Genomic DNA, 21,037 nt, shown 5'->3' on the forward strand with positions numbered 1-21,037 from the left:
TGCAAGCGCAAATTAAAATGGAATAAGGTGGTATGTCAAGAAGAGAACCTAATTCGTATTAAAGAGCTAGTAGAAATAAGAACAATGGAACTCACATCCTGTACCCTGCTGCACACCAATGGAAAGAGTGCCAATTTCAAGGACGCCTACAAGGATCTAACAGAGAAAATAGGCTCATTTTTTGTTATGGGAAATACCAAAGTAGGCAACAAGAAGAATGATTAAAGCAGGCACACCTTGGTATACAACAGGATGCAGAATAAAGAGGCAGGCTATAGCAAATGCTATCACGAATAATGACACCACTGCCGTGCGGATGGCCAGAAGGGATTATAAAGTCTGCATCATTAATGCAAAGAAGGAATGGGAGGAAGAATATTGGCAGCAACTTAAGGATGCCGCCACTATGAAGAATTCTGCCCAGTTCTGGTCTCTCTTAAATAAGTACGATAGGACAGGAGCTGAGCCACTCCCGAATCTCATAACTGAGCACCAATGGCACTCCCACTTCTCTAGTCTATACTGTGTAAAAGAGGAGAAATGCCAATCTTGGAGAGAACCATTGGTTGCTCTATCCAATGAGGAGCTAGCATCAACAGAGCCCTTTATAGCACAGGAAGTTTCCGAAGCAATTAGGATTATCGTCCCCTCCAAAGCCGCTGGCCCTGATGGTCTACCAGGTGATCTTTATTTGCACGATCCTAAACTGTGGTCCGATTACATTGCCCCGCTAATGAACCTAATTCTCCATGGTTACCCTGTCCCAGATTCATGGAAGGGGGCTGAAGTTGTGACAATCTACAAAAAGGGCGACGGGGAGGACCCCGCAAATTACAGGCGAATCAGCCTAATCAATGCTGTTCAAAAAATAGTTGGCAGGGTCATCATAAACAGAGTAAACACGTGGCTAGAGGAGGGGAATCTCTTGTCCCATTTCCAGACGGGGTTTAGAAAAAATGTGGGCACAATGGACCAGGTATTTAGGTTCTGGGCAACTTATTGGAAAACTGTTACCATCAAGAAGGGGAACCTATACCTGGCCTTTATTAATTTAAAGAGTGCTTTCGATCTGGTGCCGCGCGATAAACTCTGGAGGGTGCTGCTGGACATGGGTTTCCCGCGGTACCTACTAGAGTTTACAGCTAAACTCCAACAAGATAACTATGCCAAGATTAGATGGGGTAGGCAGGGGCGGCTAACAGAGAAAGTACCTGTGAATCGAGGAGTACGTCAGGGCTGTGTGATGGCCCTGACATTGTTCTCCCTCTTTGTTAATGGGGTGGTAGACCATTTGAGGGAGGACAATGCCGATGCCCCGGTCCTGGCGAGAGAAAAAACACCTACACTCCTCTTCGCAGACTATACGCTTTTGCTTTCCAAAACCCCTTCAGGACTCCAGAAACTGTTGAACAGATTCAATCTGTTCTTTGAGGAACGTGGGCTGACCATTAACACATCTAAAACTAAGCTAATGGTCCTGCCCTCTTCTGAAAAGGCAAATAAAATTAGCATTACTCTTGATGGGGATTACCTGGAAGTGGTGGGGAATTTTGACTAGCTGGGAATTAGGTTAAATACTAAAATGAAATGGGACTCTCACATTTCCAGGATGCTGATTAATCTGAAGAGTGTCTGGTGCTATTCTGAGGAGCCAGCGCATGTCTGCAAGCAGGCCCATAGCCCCTGCGCTTGCAGTTTACGAAGGGAAAGCACTGGCGTCTGCAGTTTATGGATCTGAACTTTGGGGTAGTGAAAATGTAATAGATCTGACCAGAGTGGAAAATACGTTTCTAAGGGACTTAGTCTCTCTCCCCACCTCCACCCCTTTGAAGCCCCTTCTTTATGATATGGGCAAACGCTCGATATTAGATATAGTTCGTCTACGTCCTTTGCTGTTCTGGGTGCGCCTGCGTAGGATCCCAGAACTAGCAAACTATGCCTTGGTAAGGGACAAACTTATCGCATTAAATGGTGCGAACAAGATCCAGTGGCTAACCAAACTCAAACAGATGGTCACAAAGCTTGGTTTGGAGGAATTTTTGACTACACAGTCCCCTCCGCCGGAACAAGTAATTATGAACATTTATTGGGAGTGGTGCCAGACTGAGGAACTCAGGAACACACAGGGAGCTCTAACTGCTCAATTCCTAGAGCATAAGCCCATCATGAGGTTTGAACCCCTCTTAGATTTCATCCAAAAACCTAAAGATAGAGCCATTTTCTTAAAAATGAGATACGGGTCACTTCAATTCAACAAAATTGTGGAGGGTTGGAAAGGAAGGCGGGCCATAGATGGCACTTGCCCATGTAAAAACGAATCCTTGCCGCATTTCTTGTTTGGATGTAAAGCATACAAGAAGGCGAGAGCAAAATGGTTGAAACCGGTATGCTTGATGTTGGGAGTCAGAGACTTTAGAGTTGCTCTTAGCATCCTTCTAACCAATACAAGTTCTCTAGTTGTTTGCGGAGTAGCTAAATATTTATCAAGTGCTTGGTATTGCCGTTCTAAGTCGCTAAACTACAAAAATGCTTGAGCCAACTGGAATTGAATCTTTGTATTGTACCATTGCTAATAATTGAGAGATGCCTAAATACCCTGTTTTTAACTTGTATATATGTGCTTTTTATTGTCTTTTAATTGTGTTTTTTACTGCATGAAATAGCTACAAATCGTCCCTATTAAATATTATTGTTTCATTGCCATAATGTATGTGTATGTCTGTACTTTAATGATATTTATATCGAATAAAGTATATTGATGAATTGTCCCATCTCTCAGGCCATTGATTTCTTAGGCATTACTGCACAAGTCACATCTGCAGGCTTGCTTTTGGAGCAATGTACATGCACAGTGTCCTAGAACCGACACAGAAGTAGATCTGCTGAACCATTGGAATGGTGGTGATCCACAGGAGGTGGCACTTGTTTCAGATAGAGGACATCTGTTTGGTATTCTATGCGCATCATCTTCCTGGAAGTACTGACGGTCTGGGCAAATACTGGAGACCTCAGACTAATAACATTATTTGTAGCAGAGATCTAAAACTAAATCAATATTTTAAGGGCAAAAGACACAACTGCTTTCACAGTATTCAAACTTTAAAACTCATTTTATTCCAGAATTTACTCACATTTTAAGTAATACAGACTGCTAAAAACTCTTAATTGTTCAAGGAAACTCAACCAAATCTGCTCATTCGGTTTTTCTTCTGCCATATTTTGATCAGACTGTTTACTATGACAGTGTCTTGATTTTTTGATTTGGCCACAGAGCCCTTCTACCATTGGATTCTTTGGAAGAATAAGATGGGATGGATGATTGAATGGATATGTTTTGTAGTTTGGTTTCAAACCTCCTTTAAACACGTTTGAAATTCCAAAGCAAATCAGTTTGTGTATTTGGAGTTAAACTTCAATCTAAAAGTGATGTTTGATTATTAGGTTCTGCCTTTAGTTAACTTGTCATTTCTTTACTATGGTAGGCTTGTATGTAAGATGTTTTGCACATAGCTTACATCACAGCCAGTATGACAGAGAGCAAGGTACCTTGAGCTCTGTACATTAAAGTGCAGCCTGTTTCACACATTGTGATAACATGTGCCCCTTTATGTTTTCCTGTGCAATATTATTACCTGGGATAGACCATGTTAATTACAAAAATACACAAAGTTGCATTTGATGCTCTTCAGGTGCAATGAACTGTAATACAGCAAAAGTGGTAATGCAGGGACACTAGGAGAAAGTGGGGATGGAACATTTCTTGTGGCCAAAGCACTCAATGGCAGGTGATTATAGATAGAGAACGTCAAAAGCAAGGAGTCTTGGTGCTCGGCTAGGGCGCTCGACCTCGGACCTGGGTATCTGGGTTCGAGTCTCGGTAACGACGCCAAAACCTCCTGTGATTCTGGGCAAATCACTTAATCTCCCCGTGCCTAAAATGAATGTGTGTCCTCATGTAACGTAACTGGTGATATGTAAAGCGCTCTGATACCTGATTCGGTTCGGGTCTAGTTCGCACTATATAAAACTCTGCAAAAAAAAAAAAAATGAGATAGGGGGTCTCAAAGCCTAGGGGATATGACGCATTGTGAACGAGACACAGGCCTGTGGACCTTCGAACCAGCAACCTTAAGAGTAACACTTGGCCAGAAAAATACTAGACAGAAGTACACAGAACAGTAGAACATGGAAGTAAGGCATGACAGATACCTGTACAAGATAAAAAGAAGTGAAAATGAGACTGGCCATTATATTGCTATTTCAGGTATTATGTACCCAGGCAAGGATTGAAGCTTCAAAACCTCACACCACACTGCAAAGCTTAAAACCGGTATAAAAGGGGACACAATCTCAAGAATAGTAAACATTACAGCTTCTACCATAGCACACTGGTAAGGTGCAGGGCTTCAAGACAGACCACCTTCCTCTTGTTCACCTGCCTGTTCACAGATCTTCTCCAATTGAACATCCCATTTGGTAACCCTAACTGTTCAAACTACATCATCCAAATGTTTGTGCCAGGGAACATCTGTGAATCCCATCTTAACACTCTCCCCCATGTCTTCCAGCTCTGCCTCCTTATAATCAGGTAAACTCCTAAGTTCGAGGCATGTGGGCTGCTGAATTCATATCTGTGCGTGGATCGCTGCCTAGTGTTGGGTCCGGATGATTGCACCTTGTTGTCCTGGAAGAGTCTTCGAAGTATCACGAGATAGGTGACTCCTCCCCTGGATTACAGTGCGCATGGGCATCTTCTTCATCCTCAGATTGTTTTTTCCTGCCATTGGGTTCGGATGTTATTCCTATACTCCAACTTCAGAATCAAAACAAAACTTTTCTAAAGGCCAAAAGGACTTCGGTATTGTTTTCGCTCGGTACTCATTGACTCGATCGAACTTTCCATCTCGAACCGGTCGTCGACGCGGGCCGTTGGGCCTTTTCGACGCCACGTGGGCTGCTGTCGATGGAAAAGAGCCTGTTCAAAAGGTGCCCACAATGCCACTCCAAGTTCCCGCATACTGACAAACACTCAGTATGCAACAAGTGCCTATCACCAGACCATAAGGAAGAAACCTGCCCAGCCTGTGCCCAATTCTGTTCGAATAAAACCATCCGGATTAGACGGGCTGCTAGGCAAGAGAGGCAGCGACAGGCACCGGAACCAGACAACATCTTCGATGATGACCAAGAACCTCCAGAAGCTGAAGATTCGGACCTAGAGATAGTCAGTCGAGGACTACTCTGACGACGAGATCCCACCGGGGCAAATCGTGACTACACTGCCACCGACACCGATTACCCAGTTACCGAAGGCTCCGGTCGAGGCATCGCCAAAAGGCCTTAGCCAAGTTCCAAAGAAACATTCGCCAGCCCTGCCGTCCGGCTCGGCTCCGAAACCAAAAACTAAGCCTTCAGAGACCCCAGGGCCAAGTAATGTGATCCCAAAGAAGGTTCTAGAACCCAAGAAGGTCGTTGACCCGAAGGGCGTCAAACCGAAAAAGGCCATACAGCCTATAGGCCCGAAGAAAGCAGTCAACCCAAAGAGCGCCGAACCAAAGAAGGCTGTCGAGCCAAAAGACGCCAAACCTAAAAAGGCCGTCGAGTCAAAGAAGGCCACCAAGCCGAAGGGCACCGACCCGAAGAAGGCCGTCGAGCCAAAAAAGCCCGCTGTGCCGAAGGTCGCCGAACCAAAGAAGGTCGCCGACGTAAAGAGTGCCGTATCGAAGCCTGTGATACAGCCGAAGAAGGCTATCGAACCAAAGACAAGTGCTCCAAAAAGACCGGTCGATCCGAAAAAAGCCATCGACTCGACAAAGGACAGTCAACCGAAAAAAGCCATTGACTCAACAAAGGACAGTCAACCGAAAAAACCTGTAGAGCACAAGAAGCTTGTCGAACCGAAAAACCCGGTCGATCCGAACAAAGGGTCCGAGCCGAGAAAAACCAATAAGGCACCGAAAGTCGTCTAAACAGAAGGGGGTATAGACCCAGAGGCAATAGTCTATTCAAAACAGACTAAGCCGAAGAAATCAAAGACACAGCCACAGACAGTGGAAGAAGAACTCTTCCATCCAGATCCATCAGATGACCAGGCTAAAATATATATTAATCCTGAGACTGGTAAAGTCACAATCCTACATAGGAAGAAGAGACCACTGGACACTGACTATCATTCCCCCATTCCTCTAAAGAAGAAGGACTTTAAGACTTCTCCCTCTAGACCCTTCATTCCGGTAACTACCACCCTGACCAATATTGCCTTATCCCATCAAAAGTTACTTATTATTGGGGATTTTAATCTTTGGCGTAATGGTCCACTCGACTCAGCTCTTGAAAACCTCCTGCAAACCTGTGTCAGTTGTGGTCTCTCCCAACTGGTTTTTACAGCCACCCACAAAGCAGGCCACCTTTTGGATTTGGTCTTCGCGGGACCAGACTTGGTGGTAATGGGAGACACCCTGCCAATGGATTGGACAGACCACTCCTTAATTAAATTCTTCCTATATAAGAAACTGGCCTCATATAAGCTACAAGTTCCATCTAGAGAAATCAAATGTAGAGACTGGAAAACGCTCTCTCGATTGCATTCTTCTGGCGAACTGTTCCATCTGTACTCGCTTTTTGATGTAAACAAGGGTGCGGACGAAAACTATAATGCTTTCTACACCAGCATATCATCGGTCGTTGACTCACGGGCTCCTCTAAAGAATCGTATCCTTCGAGGCAGAGTCTCTGCCCCCTGGTTCAACAATGCTCTTAAAACTGCAAAACTGGACTGCAAACAAGCAGAGCGGAACTGGAGACGCGATTACAATGAATCCTTTAAAGAAATATGGAAAACTAAAATTCTTGCTTATAAAAGCCTCATCGTGAGAGCAAAAGCTGACTGTTACTCCTCTCTGATCTGTAATCCCAACAATAATGCCAGGAGTATTTTTAACATCTTAAACAGCGTTACCAATCCAGACGCGTGCAAGAACGAGATTGTCCCGTCTCAAGATCTTTGTGACAATCTTGCCGTATTCTTTAAAGAAAAAATCGATCTGATTCTTCAAGATTTGGACATCCCCCTTGACAGTGACTCCTCCCTGGAATCTAGACCCGCTCCACTGGCTAACCAGGTACCCAACCCGGTTTTGACTCTGGAAAGCCCCTTGCTCAGTTTCCAGCCACTCACCTTTGAAAATTTTTCTAATATAGCGAGAGAGATTGTTTCCGGCTCCCCTCTGGACCCGCTCCCTCCTAAAATTTGGAAGGAGTTTGTGTCGAGCTTTTTCCCTCCCTCCATCTCATCTGCAATCAATCTCTGATAACCGGCACCGTTCCTGCCCACTGGAAGCGTGCGCTCGTCTCTCCCCTGTTGAAAAAACCCTCTCTGGACCCAGAGTGTTCAAAAAACTACCGACCCATTTCACTGTTGCCTTTTCCCGCCAAGATAGTCGAGCGAGTGGTTAGTAACACTCTTTCCACCCACTTAGAACAACTTCTCCTACTTGACGAGGACCAATTTGGCTTCCGGCCGGCCCATGGGACCGAAACAGCCCTCATCACCGCCATGGATGAACTTCAGAGGCGTGCAGACAGAAATCAGGCTTCTTTTTTGATTCTGCTTGATATGTCTGCCGCCTTTGACACGGTTAATCATAAGATCTTGTTAAGGCGGTTGTTTGAGACAGGGGTGAGAGACTCGGCTCTGAGTTGGTTCCACTCTTTTTTGCAGGGCAGACAGCAGGCGGTTTCTATGCCTCCTTTTCAATCCCCCTTCTCCCCCGTCCTGCATGGTGTGCCCCAGGGCTCTGCCATCAGCCCTATCCTTTTTAATATTTACCTTAGGCCACTAATCTCGCTCATCAAAGGCTTTGGCATTCGAATTATTAATTATGCCGATGACACGCAGATGATCCTTTCCTTGGAAGGAGAGGAGTCCATCTCTGTGGAGGTTTTACACAACTGCCTCAGGAATACAGCCAGCTGGTTAAAGGCAAACTCGCTTCAGTTTAATGCCGGGAAAACTGAAGTGCTTTTTAGCGCTGGAACAAGGATCCCTCGCCCGTTTCCGAACAATTTTTGGCCCCCGGAATCCGGCTCTAGCGTCCGGCCTTCAGACTCTGTCCGTAACCTGGGAGTCATGCTGAACCATGGGCTCAGTATGGACACCCATGTTCAGAAAACATCGGCCTGTTGTTTCTCCATCCTTCGCTCACTCAGGAAGGTTCTGCCCCTGCTACCATCTCATGCCCGCGTCCAGGTGGTTAGATGTACCATCCTGAGCAGGTTGGACTATTGTAATGCCCTCCTGCTCGGGTCCCCTGAGTATCTACTGGACAGACTCCAAAGGGTTCAATCTGCGGCGGCTAAATTGGCGTTGGGGCTGCCTATGAGATCTCATGGTCCATCTGCCCTTGCAAAACTACATTGGCTTCCTCTTAGACAGAGGATTCAATTTAAATCCCTTTGCATTGTGTTTAGGGCTCTTCACGGATGCGGCCCAGTCCCCCTCAGGTCCAAGTTTGTCTGGTACACCCCTTCCAGACACCTTCGCTCATCGGATGCTAAACTGGTAGTTGTTCCCAGATTTAAGAAGTTCAGAGCTGGTGGCAGATCCTTTCAGGTGACTGCATCCAGACTCTGGAACACTCTCCCCATTGAGATTAGGGCCACTAATGAACTTATGCAGTTTAGGAAAAAGGTAAAAACTTGGCTTTTCCCTGGCTAGCCTTCGCTCCCCAGGCATACTTCGCTGCCTTCTGTAGTCTGGATTCTATTAGCGCCAGGATGCCTGCAACGTTGACAGTCGCGCTCTATAAATTCTTAAAATAAATAAAAAATAAATAAAATAAATTCCTTTCTATCCCACTATGCCTACTACGCATTTTGCTCCTTACTCTCCTCACTATGGGGACAATAAGGGCGACACAGGGGAAGATCCTCAGCATGATTATGACTATCCAGAGGATCCTAACCCCCAAAATGAACCATGGGGAGAGCCAACTGACCCATATGACACGCATCCCATCCCTGACGTCTCCTCATACCCAACAAAGCTGCCACCTACTGACGACACCATTGTCTTCAACCAACTAATAGACAGGGCAGCGCAGTACCACAACGTAGTCCTGCACAATGACCCTATAGACGAAGACTTCTTATTTGACACTTTCCCTACTTCGGCGGAGAAAAACGTCAGAACACTTCCTATGCTAAAGGGGGTATTAAAACACGTGCCTGATATATTTAAAGATACAGCCAGGGCACGCGTAATCAATCCCAGGATTGAAAAGAAATATAGAGCAGCCCCTACCTATATCAGAGGTCAGTTACCATTAGACTCACTGGTAGTGGCTAATGCACGCAAAAGGGCCAACTCAAAGATGACAGGGGAGGCTCCTCCTTCTGATAAAGAGTCCAAAATACTAGAGTCCTCTGGTAAAAGGGTAGCATCACAGGCCTCCAATTCATGGAGAATTGCAAATACACAAGCTCTGCTAGATCGTTACGACGGAACACATTATGACCAGCTTGAAAGTTTAATGCACCACCTGCCTGAGCCTTTTAAAGTCCAAGCTAATGACCTCATACAGGAGGGAACATTTATTACAAACGCCTCCATCAAATGTGCGCTTGACGCAGCCGACACTGCAGCCAGGTCTATTAACGCTAGCATTTTACTACGACTACATGCATGGCTGCGTATTTCGGGCTTTAAGAACGAGGTGCAGTCCACCATTCTTAACCAACCAACCAACCAAGACTTCCTTTTTGGCCCTGCAGTTGACACCATTTTAGACAAAATGAAGAGACACAAACTGCAAAATCAATGGGTGCATTGCAGTTTCAGCAACACAGAGGTTCCTTTCGACACTCCTCATACAGAGCAGCTACACGAGGCAATACTTCAGACCTTATCTACATACAATGGCAACACTCAAGGCTCCTTTAACAAGAACTCCAACAGAGGAGGTTATAGGGGCAACAATAACAAGGGGAGAGGATGTGGATGCAATAACACCAGAGCCTCCACTGCTACAAAATAGTTACTTCATCACGCTACCTCCAGACCACCTAACACCAGTCGGTGGCAAACTCCAACAATTCCTACCTGTCTGGAACGCAATTACCACGGACAGGTGGTGAGACAAATTATCCAGTATGGTTATTGCCTAGAACTCCCCTCTACCGCACCAAACATACCACCCAGACACCGTCCTATGTCCAAAGAACACATCACCCTGCTACAACAAGAGGTGAAATGCATGCTGGAAAAGGAGGCCATAGAGCCAGTCCCTTTCCAACACCAAGGGACAGGAGTATACTCCCTATACTTCCTTATTCCCAAGAAGGACGGTTCCTTCAGACCAGTATTGGACCTCAGACCCCTAAATCAATACATACTGTCGGAACACTTCCATATGATCACACTACAGCAAATGCTCCAGTTGCCACAGCAAGGAGACTTCCTAGCAACATTAGACCTCAAGGATGCGTATTTTCACATACCCATCCATCCAGCTCATAGAAAATATCTCCAGTTCACAATAGGTCAACACTACCAATTCAAGGTTTTCCCCTTCCGGGTGACCACGGCTCCAAGAGTTTTTACAAAATTCTTAGCGACAGTAGCTGCACATCTCAGGAGGCAACACATCCATGTGTTCCCGTACCTAAACGATTGGCTGATGCAAGCAAAATCGTACCAACAGTGTGCCTAAAAGACCCGTCTCAAACACTTCAGCTGCTACACAGCCTAGGGTTTTCCATAAAATACCCAAAATCGCATCTACAACAGTCTCACACACAACAATATCTGGGAGCTACTATAGATACCTCAGTGGCAAAGGCATACCCAAACTCAGCGAGGATAGCCAGCATGCAGATGCTCATTTGCAAATTTCTGCCAAAGCACTCTTCCAGCTCGAATCTTCATGCAGTTCATAGGCATGATGGCCTCCTGCATATTCATTGTCCCCCATGCCAGACTTCAAATGCGTCCATTGCAGGAATGCCTAGCACGGCAGTGGAACCAAGCTCAAGGACAACTAAAAGACCTAGTGTTGGTAGACAGTCGCGCTCACAACTCTCTGCAGTGGTGGAACCCACAAAACCTTTCCAATGGGTGACTGTTCAAGAGCCGGTTCTACAACTAGTACGAACAGCGGACGCATCACTAACAGGCTGGGGAGCCCACCTCCTTCACTACAGTACAAGGGCTCTGGACAATCAAGCAAAAGAAACTGCATATCAACCAACTAGAGTTGCTAGCGATATTCCTAGCCCTGAAAGCATTCCAAAAATACTTGTACGGCAAGACTGTTTTTCCTGATGGACAACATGACAGCAATGTACTGTATCCAGAAACAGGGAGGAACACACTCTCCACAACTGTCCCACTTAGCACAGAGCATATGGAAGTGGGCAATTCCAAAACCGATCTTTCCCCTGCCAGAACACTTCCCAGGGAAAGACAATCAAATGGCAGACCTGCTCAGCAGGCACAGCCAGCAACTACACGAATGGGAGATTCACCTCCAAGTTCTCCAACCAATCTTCAGGCAGTGGGGGCACCCAGAGATAGATCTGTTTGCCACAAACGAAAACTCAAAATGCCAGTACTTTGCCGCCAGGTTCGCACATCTGTTGTCACACGGTAATGCGATATGGATGAACTGGTCAGGCAGATTTGCGTACGTTTTTCCCCCAGCACCACTGATTCCGCTGGTGGCACGCAAACTGCGGCAGCAGTCACTCGTACTGATCCTAGTTGCTCCCACATGGGCGAGACAGCCATGGTACACAGTTCCTGGAACTTTTAGTAGTTCCTCATCAAAGGCTGCGCCTCGCACCCCATCTTCTAACTCAGAACCATGGAGAAATCAGACACCCAGATCACAATCAGATGAACCAAGCGATCTGGCTCCTGAAGTCTTAGAAATTGGATACCTGAACTTGCCTCCAGACTGCATGAACATCATTAAAGAGGCAAGACGACCAACTACGAGAGCGTGCTATGCAGATAAATGGAAGAGATTTGTTATTTAATGCAACAATAACCAAATAAACCCTTTAGATGCTTCCATACAGAACATTATATGTTACCTGCTGCATCTTCCAAGATGCAACCTAGCATACTCTTCCATAAGACTACACCCTGCTGCTATAGCAGCATACCTTCAAAACAGGCAACAACTTTCACTGTTTAGGGTACCAGCAATAAAGGCTTTTATGGAGGGTCTTAAAAGGGTGATCCCTCCAAGACACCCACCTTCCCCAGTCTGGAATCTAAATCTAGTACTTACCAGACTTATGGGACCTCCTTTCGAACCTCTACACATGCGAACTGCAATTCTTAACGTGGAAGGTGGCATTTTTGATTGCCATTACCTCACTCAGGCGAGTTAGCAAGTTACAAGCACTAACAATTCAAGAACCCTTCATGCAAGTACATACTAACAGGGTGGTTCTTAGAACAAACCCTAAGTTTATGCCAAAGGTCATATCCAATTTCCATATTAATCAATCAATAGAACTGCCAATGTTCTTCCAAAATCCACAGTCAGTTGCTGAAAGAGCCCTACACACACTGATTGTAAAGAGAGCTCGGCTTTATTATGTGGACAGAACGAAATCATTTAGGAAAACAAAGCAATTATTTGTTGCTTTTTCACCACAACATAAAGGAAATCCAATATCAAAGTCCGGAATAGCCAGATGGATCGTTAAATGCATTCAAATATGTTATCAAAAGGCTAAATGCACTTTAACTGTCCCCCCAAGAGCACACTCTACGCGAAAAATGGGGGCATCCATTGCTTTCCTAGGGAATATTCCTCTTGAAGACATATGTAGAACAACCACATGGACTACCATACACACTTTCACAAAACACTACTGTGTAGACGTGCAAGCAAAGCAGGAAGCTGCTGTATGCCAGGCTGTCCCCAAAACTCTTTTTCAAACTGATGCAGCTGGCACAGGTAACCACCGCTAGAGGAGATACTGCTATACAGTCTATGCACAGATATGAATTCAGCAGCTACTTACCAGTATGCATCTGTTCTTGGCATGTAGGGCTGCTGACATTCATATCGCCCGCCCTCCTACCCGGTGCCTGTCGCAGCTGCAGCATTATCTTCTGCATGGCCATCTCTTACTTTACTATCTCCATCTCTGCCACAATAGCGAAAAATAATCTGAGCATGGAGACGATGCCCATGCGCACTGTAGTCTAGGGAGGGGAGGAGTCGCCTATCTCGTGCTACTTCGAAGACTCTTCCAGGACAACAAGGTGCAATCATTCGGACCCAACACTAGGCCGCAATCTATGCACAGATATGAATGTCAGCAGCCCTACATGCCAAGAACAGATGCATACTGGAAAGTAGCATATTCCTTGTAGTCTACATTCTGTCTGAGAACCTGAAGTGCCAGGATGCCAAAGAAATGGTGAATGTTGAACTACACAGAAATCACATCACATTACATGTTGTTGACTTCATGCTTCCATATAAATTGGTGTCTACAACTCTGTGAATTCATTTCAAAAGTGCCTAACGTCTGTTGGTCCATATAAGATCATTAACTTTAGCAGTCACTCTGTGCCTGCACATGCCTTTAACATTTTCTATTAGGTTGGGCGAAGAATTCAAGATTATTGCATTTTGATTGCCTGGGAGGCTGTTGAAAAGTAGTGTAAACAATGTGGGCATGGTTTCCAAATACTAATCGTTCAACGCACAGTTGCTGTTGTACTGTAGTACAATCCAAACAACTGCTCTTATTGAAAGTGCTTTTGGCAGTTAAAACATTTCTCAAAACAGTGTTAACATTATGGCCAGATCTTCAGGTTACTTCAAAAGTAAGATATTTGGCATTTGTGCATTCAGAAGAATATTATATTTAGTGAATCTATTACCCTCCACAATGGTTTTTGGTTATACCTTTTCTAAGTTGGGTATGAAGTTACCTAGATTATACTTAGTGGTATTTAACACAGCTAGAGCATAATATGATGAAGAAAATGTTCTCTGAGGATCATTATTTGAAGTGGAAATCCTTCCCACTGCCACCATTAATTCTGTATTTTATTGTAAGTTACACTGTAACTTCTGTTACTTTTAGAACCCATGATAGTCGTTCATTTGGGTAGGCCAATCACTTCTTTGAGAATGTATGATAAAAGGTGTATTAGTGGTTTAAAAGTTCAAATAGATTTTGTCAGGGTCTTCACTGATGTCTAACTGTAGACTTGAAACAATAATTCCATATTTCACAATCCGCATTCACGTGGTTCTCCCCCCAAAATTTTTTTGAGGAAAATGTCAAATACACTGTCTATAGTTCTAGTTATCTTGATTTAGAAAGTGATCAGCAGATTGTGTAACATATTTCACTAGTCGGGTGGGCAGGACATTTTTGTTCTGAGTGGCTTGGCGATGAGAGCAGCGCAGCCCCACTCTTCACTCGTGTGTCTGAGTTTTATTATTTATAAAAAGCAGGCAAATACTAGAAAATCAACCAGTTTCAAGGCATAAAATAGGAAAATGGTAGGCATAAATATAGATAGGCTTTGAAAGCGTGAGGACAAAGAGAAGGAAGTTACAAAAGTCCTTGGGAGAGGGAAAAGGAATACAGAGGTAGTTTCTAACCAAGGTTTATTTGGCAGACAAGTCCATTATTATGGTAAGTTGTTTTTTGGTAAATAGACGTGCCAGTGTTTCAATGCAACTTTTCCATTAGAACTTTTGAAGGGCATATTCTTATACTTCGTTTTGCTTTATCAATTGTTTTACAGTTAATCATAGGTGGTTTAGATAAGATTGATCTGAATGACTGGAAGGTGAACACACGTCTTAAACACTGTATGGCAGACAGCAATATCGTGAAGTGGTTCTGGCAGGCTGTGGAGACCTTTGATGAGGAAAGAAGAGCACGGCTTCTCCAGTTTGTGACAGGGTCTACCCGCGTTCCTCTACAGGGATTCAAGGCTTTACAAGGTGAGTCTGAAGTAAAATTATTAAATCTGATGTGAAAGATAGTTCTTTATGAAAGTATTTGCCACTGACACTATTTGCCACAGAGACTGGTCTACGCCCTCTAGGTTACATGTTGGAATTCATTGGGTTCACATTAATATGCCAGTTGATCATTGAGATGCCTGATCGTCTTAACTAGTGTGAGCATCCATAGACCGTTCAGTCTTCTTTGTGTCCCAATTCAATGTTAAGTAGTGCCATAAAAAGGAGCATGAATACTTTTCATATTGTACATGAATAATAGTTATCCTCTTGATAGAGAGTTGTGTGACCTTACTTAGAATAAAAATAATTCAGGATTGTCTGCTACTTTAGAATTTGGTAATTTAATACTGGTTAGCAAAATATCTTGGATGCCTCCACTTCCAACCTAGTCTGTTAGCAGAGTGTGCATGATAGTTTGTAGGCCGTGTCTTGCTCACAATACATTATCATAATTCTTACCTCATTGATGTAATTTCATTCCCTTATACTGAAAATTATTGGTAAACAGATTGACATGTATGTAATATTATGATAGTGCAATGGACGATAAATAGTGCATTTATATATGTCTGAGCATGATAATCAAATACCAAAGTACATACTGTAATAAGCTGTAATCTAGGAAATAGACCTTACCTCTGATATCATAAATCTGTAGACCATTTACACTGTTTGAGACGATGCATACAAATATACTGCAGGTCTCTAGAGCATTGGGCCATTGAAGAGAGCGGCAGAGGACGAGGAAGAGAGGTATAATCCTGCATTTGTCATTTACTATGGCACAATCTGCAGGGGGAATTTTTTCACAGCTCCAGTGTCTTTCTCTGCCGTTGCAAATGAATAAATTCAACTGGACCCACCCAAGGGAGATTCAGTGACTGCAGATACGTTTGACTAATTGCACAGATCCTGTTGTCCTTTTTTTTAGTTACTGCTGTGGCCATGCCATGCACTGTCAAACATGGACAGCGAAAAGAAGCAGAGAGCTGTAGGAGGAGGGATTATGGAAAATGGGGGGGTGGGGGGAGGGGGTGACGTTGGATTAAACTCCCTCTGTCTCCTGAGATGGTTTTTATTTTAACTCATTCCGTCTTCAAGGGGAGGAATGTTTAATAGTCTTACCGTTCAACTTGGTGGTCAATATATCTCATTGAAGTTTGAGGCAGATGTATTTCGCCCTTGCATTTGGCTCGGACTAATAATGTTGCAGCTGGTTTTTAATGGCCCTTATGCAGCTGCTGACAACTTTTAGGCTACTTTAGTCCCACTATGGTTGAAATGTTATTCTGGGTATTCAGTACTGTAAAATTACTTAACTGCTAAACATTCCAAAGATATGTTGTCTGGAACAAATCCTCTAGTATGAAGGCATTCATTTAGGAGGAGAAAAGTCACTGTCGAATTTTCTTTTTAATAATACTAAATCGTGCAAGATCAAAAGCATACTAAGTTATAGCAGCATTATCATAAATACATTTGTGGATTAATCTACTTCGCAATAATCATAAACTTTTTGTATGTTCAACATACCTTGACATGGTTGCTCAAAAATGTTAATGTTTTGTAAGGTTCTACAGGAGCTGCTGGCCCCAGACTGTTTACTATTCACCTCATTGATGCCAACACAGACAACCTACCTAAAGCTCATACCTGGTAAGCTAAAAATTAATTTTCCACATGATTTGCCTAATTTCATTTTCATGTACCTTTGTCATAAGTCTCCTCATCCTAACCTTATTTGACGATGTTTGTCCAACAGTATACGTTCTTGTAGTTATCAGTGGGACAGTCATCCCCTGAGGGTTGACCTGTCCTTTTTCCATTAATTTGAGTCCTACAGGCCTGCTAAAGGTTAAATTTATAGCGACCTCTAAATAGCCAAACCATAGCGTATTAGAAAGGTTTATTTTATTTTTTACTTCACTGTAAATTTGTACATATGTATTTTATGCCATTTTAATTTTTACAAGATATGGCGTAGAGTGGATGGCTCGACCTTCTAAATTAATTGTAAAGAGTCATTATGTTTTAAGATAATTGTCAGAGTTGACAATCCTAGTATGGTTATAGATAGTACGCACTAGACCATAATGGGTTACTTTTTTTTTTTGCAACTTATTTTTAATTCGATTTTCTGATAGATTAGTCTAACTGCAGATGCCTCACCTTTTCTGTGTTCCCCAGATTTCAAACTGGTTCCCTAAACTTATCAGCAATACATCTGTGCGCCTGTAGGTGGTGATGTGCAGCTTCTTGACAGCATTCTTCTGCTCTAAAATTGATGCTTGGAACTGCTTTTTGGTGGCACTCGCGCACCACCAAATGCGAATATGTTGCTGCCTCTGGTCTGTTCATAAGATCTGAATCTCCTACAAATTGTTCAAAATACATTGTGCAAGAGAAAATTTCACCTTTCTTGTAGGGACTGTCACAAGATCCCCATCTGGTTTGCTTGGGTTGCCTAGGGTTGGAGCACAGCTCAGGGGCATCAAGTTACTGCACTTTGATGAATCTCAAGGTTGTACGAGACTGGGGTGTTCTAACTCGCCAAACATCGAAAGCCACTACGCGATGACCAGTTGATGGGAAGGTCCTGTTGGCGTGGCTGTTTATCACCTCTGTCAATGTCTTTTGGTTAATCAAAGGGTATCAGTGTGCCTCGCAGTCTTTCTCCAGAAGCTGTCCCCATTCAGAGCTGGTTCCAACCCATCTCTGTAAGCAACCAGAGTTTTCTTGCAAGGGACGCAAGTGATAACTTTGAGCAAGTGGGATCTACAGATTGTACAACGAGGTTATGCCTTACCATTTCTTTCTCCCAATCTCCTCTCACCCCCCTGCCCCCACCCCCCACCCCAATTACCCCCGTGGCCCTTGCCTTCCCACACATGGAATGACTGATGGATGACCATCTCACTTTTGCAGCAGGAAGTGTTGGCTTTTCTGGCCAAAAGAGCAATAGAGAAGGCGCTGGCATCGGAAATAGGCCTTGGTTGTTACACCTCTTGCTTTCTGGTGCTGAAAAATGACAGATGCCTTCGACTTATTTTGGACCTTTGCCTTCTTAATGCCTTCCTGGGGAAAGGCAAGATCAAGATACTTGCCCTTGTCCAGGTTTTGCTGCCCTTTACCCTAGAGACAGGATGGTAGCTTTTAGACCTGAAGGATTCGTATTTCCAAGTCCCCGTCCTGTGGGACCACAGGTGCCATCTTCGAATCACAGTGGGGCAGGAGCATTTCCGGTTCGCTGTGCTCTCATTTGGAGTCACTAGATTATCTTTGGTGTTCACAAAAGTTATGTTATTGGTTTTTGTGCATCTTAGTAGGTCAGGGGTTCCAGTGATCCCTCCAACCTCAACAACTGACTGTTGAATGGCCTCTAACTAGTTGCCACCCACTTCCAGACTATGGCTAATCCTCTATAAACAAAGTCACACCTGACTGGTTCACAGATGCTCCCCTATATCAGAATCATTCTGGACTTGGTGCACATTCATACTACCCCCTCCAACGCCCCTCCCCCAGAGCCAGACAGTCCAGGAGATTCAGGCTATGATCCTGATGTTTCAGCCTCTGTCCTGGATCTCAGTGAGGATGCCTCTGAAGCTGCTGGGGCTAATGGCCTTCAGCATTCTACTAGTAAAGCACACCAAGTGACACATGTAGGCACTGCAGTGGGATCGAAGTCAGTAGGCATAGGATTGGGAAGGCTTCTCTGATCTCGTCCAGATTTCAGCAGAGAATGCAATCGACCTGCAGTGCTGGACCGCAATTTGGAAGACCTCCGTCTCTCCCCACCCAGGGCTTACATTGGTGACTGACGCATTGTGTTTGGGTTAGGCCTGTCACTTGGAAGACATGAAGATCAGACATCTGGTCTCCACCATAAGCCTGGTTCCACATCAACCTTCTGGAGCTGCGAGGTATCCACTTGACATTGAAGGCCTTCCTCCAGTGCATCAGAGATGGTAGTAAAGGTATTCATGGACAACACCGCCACCATGTGGTATTGCAAATTGACGTGCGGGGTGGGGGGGTCATGAACCCTTGCCAGGCAACACTATGCCTCGGTGAAAGGGCTGGAACTCGAGGATTTTCCTGAATAGTATATAATTTGGCGTGATCTCTAAATGCCAAGACAGACAAACTCAGCTGCTGACACTTAGTGGATCACAGTGGCATTTACATCCTGAGGTGGCGCAAGGTCTCTTCCGCAATGTCTTAATCTTTTTGCCCTGCTGAGAGCACGAAATGAAGCAGCTTGGTGCATAGGAGTTTCTAAGTTCTTTGTGTCACACACTCATTCTGACTGCAGTGGAACTTGGGACACCTGTATCACTTTCTGCCAGGACCTGTCCTGCATGAGTTCTGAAGAAAGTTAGGACCGACCGGGCCCAAGTCCTACTACTTTCATGGATTGGCCTGGAGCCAGAATTTGTGAGCATGAGCATCTGTCCTCCCATCAGCAACTTTGTGAGGACTGTCACCTGTTTGTGGGATCTGTAGAATTTGCTAGAGCGAAGGGCAAGGCAGAGGAAAACCATCTCAAATTGGATTGTGCTCTGCATTTTTAACCTGCTATGCATTGACCAAGACAGCTTGCTGGCTCATTCCCCAAGAGCCAAGGCTATCACTGCACTGGCACGCAGAGTGCTAATTTTAGACATGTTCAAGGCTGCTATGCGGGCGTCGCTTTTGTTTCAGGATCATAGTGACTCAAAACGCTTAGCTGATTCAGGTATTACACAGCACAGTTTGAGGCATATGAGCTGCAGATCGTACACTATGCATTAGATCGCCACCTGGTGTTGGGCACGGATGATTGCAGGTTGTTGTCTTCTTGGAGAAGTCTTTGTAGTCACGATATAGTTGACTCCTCCCTTGGACAATACTGCGCATGGGCATCAACTCCATCCTTCGAATGTTTTTTTCCGCCACTGGGTTCGGATGAAAGTTTCTCCGCTCCGGCTAGAAAAACTTTTCCAGCAACTTCGAAGAGCAAAAACTTCCTACAAACAATATCGACGTAGACTATACAACTTTCAACGCCATCACCTCAATTCCGGTTCATCGAGGCGGGCCGTTGGGCTATCTACGCCGTGCGGCCTACACCACATGGAAAGAACTCTGTTCAATAAATGCCCGGTATGCCAGGCAAAATTCGATCATCACGAGGTTTGCAACCTCTATCGCCGGATCACAATGAGTCGACATGTACAGCTTGTGCGTCCTGCCGATCAAAGAAGACCATCCGGGATCGGAGGGCCCGTCGACACGAGATCAGCCCCAGCACCGGAGAATATCTTCGATGACGAGGTTCCGCTCGTTCCAGAAGAAGATTCGCCGGAACTCCAGATCAAAGCAGAGGACTCGGACAACTCGATTCCATCACGTCAACCCATGAGTACCTCTGCCCCTGCACCACATACACTGCCCAAACCAAAGGTGAAGGTGAGCACTCCGCCCAAGGGGCCTAGTCGAGACCAAGTGCTCCCTCCTAAAGCCCAGACTTCGAGCTCGGCTCAGTGGAAGACAACTACGCCTTCAGGTGCTTCGGCAGCGAGCAAACCACACATGCCGATTCCGCCACCTCCATCGACACCGAAGCCCAAAGACTCTTCTGCACCGAAACTGTAAGATTCTTCGACGCCAAAATCGAAAGACCCTTCAGCACCGCAGACTAAAGTGGTACCGAAAGAAGCTCCGGCTCCGAAGCCGTCGACTTCCATAACTAAAGATGGAAAGTCAGCGGCCGACGCCTCAAAGCCGGCGAGGCTACCTTCCACTCTGAAGAGTCCCGCTCCGGTGACAACACCCGCAAAGCCTGATTCCTAGGTTCCTAAGCCCTTGGACACGCCTGCCAAGCCGAAAGCAACCAAGAACTTTGCCACAGGACGCTGTAACACCTCCCAGGGCAAAATAACAAAAACAACCTGTCGAAACCGAAAAAATCGACGCAGAAGAAGGTTGTAGAGGAAGAATTGTTCAGATCAGATCCTAAACAAGAGTATCTACATAAACCC

General features: G+C 44.9%; 1 protein-coding gene across 2 annotated transcripts in view; it reads left to right on the forward strand.

Annotated features, from left to right (window-relative positions):
• SMURF1 (SMAD specific E3 ubiquitin protein ligase 1) overlaps positions 1 to 21,037 on the forward strand; it is a 384,967-nt gene that overhangs the window by 311,230 nt on the left and 52,700 nt on the right. For both annotated transcript variants that reach the window (XM_086940654.1, XM_086940655.1), the window contains 2 exons: positions 14,789 to 14,990; positions 16,586 to 16,670. In XM_086940654.1, coding sequence (XP_086796780.1) covers positions 14,789 to 14,990; positions 16,586 to 16,670 — 287 coding nt within the window. The remainder of the gene's footprint in view (positions 1 to 14,788; positions 14,991 to 16,585; positions 16,671 to 21,037) is intronic.

This window comes from Lissotriton vulgaris, chromosome 10 (assembly GCF_964263255.1).
Source record: "Lissotriton vulgaris chromosome 10, aLisVul1.2, whole genome shotgun sequence".
Lineage (NCBI taxonomy): Eukaryota > Metazoa > Chordata > Amphibia > Caudata > Salamandridae > Lissotriton > Lissotriton vulgaris.